The sequence below is a fragment of the Chiloscyllium punctatum genome, chromosome 33, assembly GCF_047496795.1.
Source record: "Chiloscyllium punctatum isolate Juve2018m chromosome 33, sChiPun1.3, whole genome shotgun sequence".
NCBI lineage: Eukaryota > Metazoa > Chordata > Chondrichthyes > Orectolobiformes > Hemiscylliidae > Chiloscyllium > Chiloscyllium punctatum.
Genome location: NC_092771.1, coordinates 30,549,348 through 30,560,521, shown reverse-complemented (window position 1 = coordinate 30,560,521; position 11,174 = coordinate 30,549,348). Strand labels below are relative to the sequence as shown.

The 11,174-nt window shown below is 68.4% G+C and overlaps 1 protein-coding gene across 2 annotated transcripts in view; it reads right to left on the bottom strand.

The window, feature by feature from the left end:
* The window catches only part of tbc1d2b (TBC1 domain family, member 2B), a 168,255-nt gene extending 157,496 nt beyond the window's left edge, over positions 1-10,759 (bottom strand). For both annotated transcript variants that reach the window (XM_072553298.1, XM_072553299.1), the window contains exon 1: positions 10,354-10,759. In XM_072553298.1, coding sequence (XP_072409399.1) covers positions 10,354-10,683 — 330 coding nt within the window. In that variant the 5' untranslated portion in view covers positions 10,684-10,759. The remainder of the gene's footprint in view (positions 1-10,353) is intronic.
* Between the last annotated feature and the right edge of the window lie 415 nt (positions 10,760-11,174).

Below are 11,174 nucleotides of genomic sequence, written 5' to 3'. Positions count from 1 at the left end.
CCTTCACCCCCTCGCCCCTCCCTTCACCCTTCACCCCCTCGCCCCTCCCTTCACCCTTCACCCCCTCGCCCCTCCCTTCACCCTTCACCCCCTCGCCCCTCCCTTCACCCTTCACCCCCTCGCCCCTCCCTTCACCCTTCACCCCCTCGCCCCTCCCCTTCACCCTTCACCCCTCGCCCCTCCCTTCACCCTTCACCCCCTCGCCCCTCCCTTCACCCTTCACCCCCTCGCCCCTCCCTTCACCCTTCACCCCCTCGCCCCTCCCTTCACCCTTCACCCCCTCGCCCCTCCCTTCACCCTTCACCCCCTCGCCCCTCCCTTCACCCTTCACCCCCTCGCCCTCCCTTCACCCTTCACCCCCTCGCCCCTCCCTTCACCCTTCACCCCCTCGCCCCTCCCTTCACCCTTCACCCCTCGCCCCTCCCTTCACCCTTCACCCCCTCGCCCCTCCCTTCACCCTTCACCCCCTCGCCCCTCCCTTCACCCTTCACCCCTCGCCCCTCCCTTCACCCTTCACCCCCTCGCCCCTCCCTTCACCCTTCACCCCCCTCGCCCCTCCCTTCACCCTTCACCCCCTCGCCCCTCCCTTCACCCTTCACCCCCTCGCCCCTCCCTTCACCCTTCACCCCCTCGCCCCTCCCTTCACCCTTCACCCCCTCGCCCCTCCCTTCACCCTTCACCCCCTCGCCCCTCCCTTCACCCTTCACCCCCTCGCCCCTCCCTTCACCCTTCACCCCCTCGCCCCTCCCTTCACCCTTCACCCCCTCGCCCCTCCCTTCACCCTTCACCCCCTCGCCCCTCCCTTCACCCTTCACCCCCTCGCCCCTCCCTTCACCCTTCACCCCCTCGCCCCTCCCTTCACCCTTCACCCCCTCGCCCCTCCTTCACCCTTCACCCCCTCGCCCCTCCCTTCACCCTTCACCCCCTCGCCCCTCCCTTCACCCTTCACCCCCTCGCCCTCCCTTCACCCTTCACCCCCTCGCCCCTCCCTTCACCCTTCACCCCCTCGCCCCTCCCTTCACCCTTCACCCCCTCGCCCCTCCCTTCACCCTTCACCCCCTCGCCCCTCCCTTCACCCTTCACCCCTCGCCCCTCCTTCACCCTTCACCCCTCGCCCCTCCCTTCACCCTTCACCCCCTCGCCCCTCCCTTCACCCTTCACCCCCTCGCCCCTCCCTTCACCCTTCACCCCCTCGCCCCTCCCTTCACCCTTCACCCCCTCGCCCCTCCCTTCACCCTTCACCCCCTCGCCCCTCCCTTCACCCTTCACCCCCTCGCCCCTCCCTTCACCCTTCACCCCTCGCCCCTCCCTTCACCCTTCACCCCCTCGCCCCTCCCTTCACCCTTCACCCCCTCGCCCCTCCCTTCACCCTTCACCCCCTCGCCCCTCCCTTCACCCTTCACCCCCTCGCCCCTCCCTTCACCCTTCACCCCCTCGCCCCTCCCTTCACCCTTCACCCCCTCGCCCCTCCCTTCACCCTTCACCCCCTCGCCCCTCCCTTCACCCTTCACCCCCTCGCCCCTCCCTTCACCCTTCACCCCCTCGCCCCTCCCTTCACCCTTCACCCCCTCGCCCCTCCCTTCACCCCCTCGCCCCTCCCTTCACCCCCTCGCCCCTCCCTTCACCCCCTCACCCCTCCCTTCACCCCCTCGCCCCTCCCTTCACCCCCTCACCCCTCCCTTCACCCCCTCGCCCTCCCTTCACCCCCTCACCCCTCCCTTCACCCTTCACCCCTCCCTTCACCTTCACCCCTCCCTTCACCCTTCACCCTTCACCCCTCCCTTCACCCTTCACCCCTCCCTTCACCCTTCACCCCTCCCTTCACCCCTCCCTTCACCCTTCACCCCTCCCTTCACCCCTCCCTTCACCCTTCCCTTCACCCTTCACCCCCTCGCCCCTCCCTTCACCCTTCACCCCCTCGCCCCTCCCTTCACCCTTCACCCCCTCGCCCCTCCTTCACCCTTCACCCCCTCGCCCCTCCCTTCACCCTTCACCCCTCCCTTCACCCTTCACCCCTCCCTTCACCCTTCACCCCTCCCTTCACCCTTCACCCCCTCGCCCCTCCCTTCACCCTTCACCCCTCGCCCCTCCCTTCACCCTTCACCCCCTCGCCCCTCCCTTCACCCTTCACCCCCTCGCCCCTCCCTTCACCCCCTCGCCCCTCCCTTCACCCTTCACCCCCTCGCCCTTCACCCGCTCGTCCCTCACTACACCCTTCACCCCCTCACCTTTCACCCCCTCGTCCCTCACTACACCCGCTCACCCTTCACCCCCTCGTCCCTCACTTCACCCGCTCACCCTTCACCCCCTCGTCCCTCACTACACCATTCACCCCCTCACCCTTCACCCCCTCGTCCCTCACTTCACCCTTCACCCCCTCACCCTTCACCCCCTCGTCCCTCACTTCACCCTTCACCCCCTCACCCTTCACCCCCTCGTCCCTCACTTCACCCTTCACCCCCTCACCCGTCACCCCCTCGTCCCTCACTTCACCCGCTCACCCTTCACCCCCGCGTCCCTCCCTTCACCCTTCACCCCCGCGTCCCTCCCTTCACCCTTCACCCCCGCGTCCCTCCCTTCACCCTTCACCCTTCACCCCCGCGTCCCTCCCTTCACCCTTCACCCTCTCGTCCCTCCCTTCACCCTTCACCCTTCACCCCCTCGCCCCTCACTTCACCCTTCACCCTTCACCCCCTCGCCCCTCACTTCACCCTTCACCCCCTCGCCCCTCACTTCACCCTTCACCCCCTCGCCCCTCACTTCACCCTTCACCCCCTCACCCTTCACCCCCTCGTCCCTCACTTCACCCTTCACCCCCTCACCCTTCACCCCCTCGCCCCTCACTTCACCCTTCACCCCCTCGTCCCTCACTTCACCCTTCACCCCCTCACCCTTCACCCCCTCGTCCCTCACTACACCCTTCACCCCCTCACCCTTCACCCCCTCGTCCCTCACTACACCCTTCACCCCCTCACCCTTCACTACACCCTTCACCCCCTCACCCTTCACCCCCTCGCCCCTCACTTCACCCTTCACCGCCTCACCCTTCACCCCCTCGTCCCTCACTTCACCCGCTCACCCTTCACCCCCTCGTCCCTCACTTCACCCGCTCACCCTTCACCCCCTCGTCCCTCACTACACCCTACACCCCCTCGTCCCTCACTTCACCCTTCACCCGCTCACCCGTCACCCCCTCGTCCCTCCCTTCACCCCCTCGTCCCTCCCTTCACCCGCTCACCCTTCGCCCCCTCGTCCCTCCCTTCACCCGCTCACCCTTCGCCCCCTCGTCCCTCCCTTCACCCGCTCACCCTTCGCCCCCTCGTCCCTCCCTCACCGCTCACCCTTCGCCCCTCGTCCCTCCCTTCACCCGCTCACCCTTCGCCCCCTCGTCCCTCCCTTCACCCGCTCACCCTTCGCCCCCTCGTCCCTCCCTTCACCCGCTCACCCTTCGCCCCCTCGTCCCTCACAACACCCTTCACCCTTCGCCCCCTCGTCCCTCACTTCACCCTTCACCCTTCGCCCCCTCGTCCCTCACTTCACCCTTCACCCCCTCACCCTTCACCCCCTCGTCCCTCACTTCACCCTTCACCCCCTCACCCGTCACCCCCTCGTCCCTCACTTCACCCTTCACCCCCTCACCCGTCACCCCCTCGTCCCTCACTTCACCCTTCACCCCCTCACCCGTCACCCCCCCTCGTCCCCCGCGTCCCTCCCTTCACCCGCTCACCCCCGCGTCCCTCCCTTCACCCGCTCACCCCCGCGTCCCTCCCTTCACCCGCTCACCCCCGCGTCCCTCCCTTCACCCGCTCACCCCCCGCGTCCCCTCCCTTCACCCGCTCACCCCCGCGTCCCTCCCTTCACCCGCTCACCCCCGCGTCCCTCCCTTCACCCGCTCACCCCCGCGTCCCTCCCTTCACCCGCTCACCCCCGCGTCCCTCCCTTCACCCGCTCACCCCCGCGTCCCTCCCTTCACCCGCTCACCCCCGCGTCCCTCCCTTCACCCGCTCACCCCCGCGTCCCTCCCTTCACCCGCTCACCCCCGCGTCCCTCCCTTCACCCGCTCACCCCCGCGTCCCTCCCTTCACCGCTCACCCCCGCGTCCCTCCCTTCACCCGCTCACCCCCGCGTCCCTCCCTTCACCCGCTCACCCCCGCGTCCCTCCCTTCACCCGCTCACCCCCGCGTCCCTCCCTTCACCCGCTCACCCCCGCGTCCCTCCCTTCACCCGCTCACCCCCGCGTCCCTCCCTTCACCCGCTCACCCCCGCGTCCCTCCCTTCACCCGCTCACCCCCGCGTCCCTCCCTTCACCCGCTCACCCCCGCGTCCCTCCCTTCACCCGCTCACCCCCGCGTCCCTCCCTTCACCCGCTCACCCCCGCGTCCCTCCCTTCACCCGCTCACCCCCGCGTCCCTCCCTTCACCCGCTCACCCCCTCGTCCCTCCCTTCACCCGCTCACCCCCTCGTCCCTCCCTTCACCCGCTCACCCCCCTCGTCCCTCCCTTCACCCGCTCACCCCCTCGTCCCTCCCTTCACCCGCTCACCCCCTCGTCCCTCCCTTCACCCGCTCACCCCCTCGTCCCTCCCTTCACCCGCTCACCCCTCGTCCCTCCCTTCACCCGCTCACCCCCTCGTCCCTCCCTTCACCCGCTCACCCCCTCGTCCCTCCCTTCACCCGCTCACCCCCTCGTCCCTCCCTTCACCCGCTCACCCCCTCGTCCCTCCCTTCACCCGCTCACCCCCTCGTCCCTCCCTTCACCCGCTCACCCCCTCGTCCCTCCCTTCACCCGCTCACCCCCTCACCCTTCACCCCCTCGTCCCTCACTTCACCCTTCACCCCCTCACCCGTCACCCTCTCGTCCCTCACTTCACCCTTCACCCCCTCACCCGTCACCCCCTCGTCCCTCACTACACCCTTCACCCTTCACCCCCTCGTCCCTCACTACACCCTTCACCCCCTCACCCTTCACCCCTCGTCCCTCACTTCACCCTTCACCCGCTCACCCGTCACCCCCTCGTCCCTCACTTCACCCGCTCACCCTTCACCCCCTCGTCCCTCACTTCACCCGCTCACCCTTCACCCCCTCGTCCCTCACTTCACCCCCGCGTCCCTCCCTTCACCCGCTCACCCTTCACCCCCTCGTCCCTCCCTTCACCCTTCACCCCCTCGTCCCTCCCTTCACCCGCTCACCCTTCACCCCCTCGTCCCTCCCTTCACCCGCTCACCCTTCACCCCCTCGTCCCTCCCTTCACCCTTCACCCCCTCGTCCCTCCCTTCACCCTTCACCCCCTCGTCCCTCCCTTCACCCTTCACCCCCTCGTCCCTCCCTTCACCCTTCACCCCCTCGTCCCTCCCTTCACCCGCTCACCCTTCACCCCCTCGTCCCTCCCTTCACCCGCTCACCGTTCACCCCCTCGTCCCTCCCTTCACCCGCTCACCCTTCACCCCCTCGTCCCTCCCTTCAACCGCTCACCCTTCACCCCCTCGTCCCTCCCTTCACCCGCTCACCCTTCACCCCCTCGTCCCTCCCTTCACCCGCTCACCCTTCACCCCCTCGTCCCTCCCTTCACCCGCTCACCCTTCACCCCTCGTCCCTCACAACACCCTTCACCCTTCACCACCTCGTCCCTCACAACACCCTTCACCCCCTCACCCGTCACCCCCTCGTCCCTCCCTTCACCCGCTCACCCTTCACCCCCTCGTCCCTCCCTTCACCCGCTCACCCTTCACCCCCTCGTCCCTCACAACACCCTTCACCCTTCACCACCTCGTCCCTCACTTCACCCTTCACCCCCTCACCCGTCACCCCCTCGTCCCTCACTTCACCCGCTCACCCGTCACCCCCTCGTCCCTCCCTTCACCCGCTCACCCTTCACCCCCGCGTCCCTCCCTTCACCCGCTCACCCTTCACCCCCGCGTCCCTCCCTTCACCCGCTCACCCCCGCGTCCCTCCCTTCACCCGCTCACCCCCTCGTCCCTCCCTTCACCCGCTCACCCCCTCGTCCCTCCCTTCACCCGCTCACCCCCTCGTCCCTCCCTTCACCCGCTCACCCTTCACCCCCTCGTCCCTCCCTTCAACCGCTCACCCTTCACCCCCTCGTCCCTCCCTTCACCCGCTCACCCTTCACCCCCTCGTCCCTCCCTTCACCCGCTCACCCTTCACCCCCTCGTCCCTCCCTTCACCCGCTCACCCTTCACCCCCCTCGTCCCTCACAACACCCTTCACCCTTCACCACCTCGTCCCTCACAACACCCTTCACCCCCTCACCCGTCACCCCCTCGTCCCTCCCTTCACCCGCTCACCCTTCACCCCCTCGTCCCTCCCTTCACCCGCTCACCCTTCACCCCCTCGTCCCTCACAACACCCTTCACCCTTCACCACCTCGTCCCTCACTTCACCCTTCACCCCCTCACCCGTCACCCCCTCGTCCCTCACTTCACCCGCTCACCCGTCACCCCCCTCGTCCCTCCCTTCACCCGCTCACCCTTCACCCCCGCGTCCCTCCCTTCACCCGCTCACCCTTCACCCCCGCGTCCCTCCCTTCACCCGCTCACCCCCGCGTCCCTCCCTTCACCCGCTCACCCCCTCGTCCCTCCCTTCACCCGCTCACCCCCTCGTCCCTCCCCTCACCCGCTCACCCCCTCGTCCCTCCCCTCACCCGCTCACCCCCTCGTCCCTCCCCTCACCCGCTCACCCCCTCGTCCCTCCCCTCACCCGCTCACCCCCTCGTCCCCCCCTTCACCCGCTCACCCCCTCGTCCCCCCTTCACCCGCTCACCCCCTCGTCCCCCCCTTCACCCGCTCACCCCCTCGTCCCCCCCTTCACCCGCTCACCCCCTCGTCCCCCCCTTCACCCGCTCACCCCCTCGTCCCCCCCTTCACCCGCTCACCCCCTCGTCCCCCCCTTCACCCGCTCACCCCCTCGTCCCCCCCTTCACCCGCTCACCCCCTCGTCCCCCCTTCACCCGCTCACCCCCTCGTCCCCCCCTTCACCCGCTCACCCCCCTCGTCCCTCCCTTCACCCGCTCACCCCCTCGTCCCTCCCTTCACCCGCTCACCCCCTCGTCCCTCCCTTCACCCGCTCACCCCCTCGTCCCTCCCTTCACCCGCTCACCCCCTCGTCCCTCCCTTCACCCGCTCACCCCCTCGTCCCTCCCTTCCCCCGCTCACCCCCTCGTCCCTCCCTTCCCCCGCTCACCCCCTCGTCCCTCCCTTCCCCGCTCACCCCCTCGTCCCTCCCTTCCCCGCTCACCCCCTCGTCCCTCCCTTCCCCCGCTCACCCCCTCGTCCCTCCCTTCCCCCGCTCACCCCCTCGTCCCTCCCTTCCCCCGCTCACCCCCTCGTCCCTCCCTTCCCCCGCTCACCCCCTCGTCCCTCCCTTCCCCCGCTCACCCCCTCGTCCCTCCCTTCCCCCGCTCACCCCCTCGTCCCTCCCTTCCCCCGCTCACCCCCTCGTCCCTCCCTTCCCCCGCTCACCCCCTCGTCCCTCCCTTCCCCCGCTCACCCCCTCGTCCCTCCCTTCCCCCGCTCACCCCCTCGTCCCTCCCTTCCCCCGCTCACCCCCTCGTCCCTCCCTTCCCCCGCTCACCCCCTCGTCCCTCCCTTCCCCCGCTCACCCCCTCGTCCCTCCCTTCCCCCGCTCACCCCCTCGTCCCTCCCTTCCCCCGCTCACCCCCTCGTCCCTCCCTTCCCCGCTCACCCCCTCGTCCCTCCCTTCCCCCGCTCACCCCCTCGTCCCTCCCTTCCCCCGCTCACCCCCTCGTCCCTCCCTTCCCCCGCTCACCCCCTCGTCCCTCCCTTCCCCCGCTCACCCCCTCGTCCCTCCCTTCCCCCGCTCACCCCCTCGTCCCTCCCTTCCCCCGCTCACCCCCTCGTCCCTCCCTTCCCCGCTCACCCCCTCGTCCCTCCCTTCCCCCGCTCACCCCCTCGTCCCTCCCTTCCCCCGCTCACCCCCTCGTCCCTCCCTTCCCCCGCTCACCCCCTCGTCCCTCCCTTCACCCGCTCACCCCCTCGTCCCTCCCTTCACCCGCTCACCCCCTCGTCCCTCCCTTCACCCGCTCACCCCCTCGTCCCTCCCTTCACCCGCTCACCCCCTCGTCCCTCCCTTCACCCGCTCACCCCCTCGTCCCTCCCTTCACCCGCTCACCCCCTCGTCCCTCCCTTCACCCGCTCACCCCCTCGTCCCTCCCTTCACCCGCTCACCCCCTCGTCCCTCCCTTCACCCGCTCACCCCCTCGTCCCTCCCTTCACCCGCTCACCCCCTCGTCCCTCCCTTCACCCGCTCACCCCCTCGTCCTCCCTTCACCCGCTCACCCCCTCGTCCCTCCCTTCACCCGCTCACCCCCTCGTCCCTCGTCCCTCTTCACCCGCTCACCCCCTCACCGTCACCCCCTCGTCCCTCACTTCACCCCTCACCCGTCACCCCCTCGTCCCTCACTCACCCCTCACCCGTCACCCCCTCGTCCCTCACTTCACCCGCTCACCCGTCACCCCCTCGTCCCTCACTTCACCCGCTCACCCTTCACCCCCTCGTCCCTCACTTCACCCGCTCACCCTTCACCCCCTCGTCCCTCCCTTCACCCGCTCACCCTTCACCCCCTCGTCCCTCCCTTCACCCTCTCACCCTCACCCCTCGTCCCTCCTTCACCCGCTCACCCTTCACCCCCTCGTCCCTCCCTTCACCCCCTCGTCCCTCCTTTCACCCCCTCGTCCCTCACTTCACCCTTCACCCCCTCGTCCCTCACTTCACCCTTCACCCCCTCGTCCCTCACTTCACCCTTCACCCCCTCGTCCCTCACTTCACCCTTCACCCCCTCGTCCCTCACCCCCTCATCCCTCACTTCACCCTTCACCCCCTCGTCCCCCCCTTCACCCTTCACCCCCTCGTCCCTCACCCCCTCACCCCCTCATCCCTCACTTCACCCTTCACCCCCTCATCCCTCCCTTCACCCTTCACCCTTCACCCCCTCATCCCTCCCTTCACCCCCTCATCCCTCCCTTCACCCCCCTCGTCCCTCCCTTCACCCCCCTCGTCCCTCCCTTCACCCTTCACCCCCTCGTCCCTCCCTTCACCCTTCACCCCCTCGTCCCCCCCTTCACCCTTCACCCCCTCGTCCCCCCCTTCACCCTTCACCCCCTCGTCCCCCCCTTCACCCTTCACCCCCTCGTCCCCCCCTTCACCCTTCACCCCCTCGTCCCCCCCTTCACCCTTCACCCCCTCGTCCCTCCCTTCACCCTTCACCCCCTCGTCCCTCCCTTCACCCTTCACCCCCTCGTCCCTCCCTTCACCCTTCACCCCCTCGTCCCTCCCTTCACCCTTCACCCCCTCGTCCCTCCCTTCACCCTTCACCCCCTCGTCCCTCCCTTCACCCTTCACCCCCTCGTCCCTCCCTTCACCCTTCACCCCCTCGTCCCTCCCTTCACCCTTCACCCCCTCGTCCCTCCCTTCACCCTTCACCCCCTCGTCCCTCCCTTCACCCTTCACCCCCTCGTCCCTCCCTTCACCCTTCACCCCCTCGTCCCTCCCTTCACCCTTCACCCCCTCGTCCCTCCCTTCACCCTTCACCCCCTCGTCCCTCCCTTCACCCTTCACCCCCTCGTCCCTCCCTTCACCCTTCACCCCCTCGTCCCTCCCTTCACCCTTCACCCCCTCGTCCCTCCCTTCACCCTTCACCCCCTCGTCCCTCCCTTCACCCTTCACCCCCTCGTCCCTCCCTTCACCCTTCACCCCCTCGTCCCTCCCTTCACCCTTCACCCCCTCGTCCCTCCCTTCACCCTTCACCCCCTCGTCCCTCCCTTCACCCTTCACCCCCTCGTCCCTCCCTTCACCCTTCACCCCCTCGTCCCTCCCTTCACCCTTCACCCCCTCGTCCCTCCCTTCACCCTTCACCCCCTCGTCCCTCCCTTCACCCTTCACCCCCTCGTCCCTCCCTTCACCCTTCACCCCCTCGTCCCTCCCTTCACCCTTCACCCCCTCGTCCCTCCCTTCACCCTTCACCCCCTCGTCCCTCCCTTCACCCTTCACCCCCTCGTCCCTCCCTTCACCCTTCACCCCCTCGTCCCTCCCTTCAACCTTCACCCCATCGTCCCTCCCTTCACCCTTCACCCCCTCGTCCCCCCCTTCACCCCTCACCCCCTCGTCCCTCCCTTCACCCTTCACCCCCTCATCCCCCCCTTCACCCTTCACCCCCTCATCCCCCCCTTCACCCTTCACCCCCTCATCCCTCCCTTCACCCTTCACCCCTCACCCTCTCATCCCTCCCTTCACCCTTCACCCCCTCGTCCCTCCCTTCACCCTTCACCCCCCTCATCCCTCCATTCACCCCTCACCCCTCCTCCCCTTTCCCCGACCCTACCTTCAGAGTGTAATCCCTCCCTCCTGAGTGAATCTCAAATTGACCCTCCTCAGCCTCCAGGTCGTAGGTGAAGGAGGAATCGGCAATGTCGATGAATCCCAGCGGGATGGCGTCGCTCGAGCCCTTGAAGTAAAACAGGTGACAGTGAAGGGGCTCGAAGACAAACCACCGGCTCTTGAATCCCTTGAGCGGCCCCTTCCCGGACAGTTTGTTGAGGTAACCGCACAGCCTGGGCGGCAGCTCCCGGCTCACGCTGACCGGACTCGACACCGCCAGCTCTGACTGCTCAGGCAACGAGTCCCCGTGCCGCTCCGCATCTTCCTCCCTCATAATCCGGGCAAAGTGAGGCAATCACCTCGGCGAACGGGTACAACGACGGGGAACTGACTCGCACTCACCACCCCACCCCCCCAGCGCCGTCTGACAGCACCGCGGTGGCCGCTGGGAGCTGTAGTCCAGAGCTTGGCGGGGAAAGACTACACCTCCCAGCGGCCCCACCTCTTGCGCATGCGTATACGGGAATGTCAACTACATTTCCCAAATGTATGGTGTTGGATGAGCATTGACGCTGGATATGTGCTTGCCCACCGTGATGATCAGTGACGTCTGATTTCTCATCACAGATACTGTCAAACCTGCTGAGCTTTTCTAGCAATTTTCGTTTTTGTTGGGATGATCAGTGCGCCTGCGCATATATCTCAATCTATCACCCCTCGATGTATTGGGTCTACTGCGCATGCGTTCTACATGAGACAAGACAACTTCTCTCCAGATGTTGCATACTTGAGCAAGTTCAATATAGAATGGCTTGTTTGTGAGGG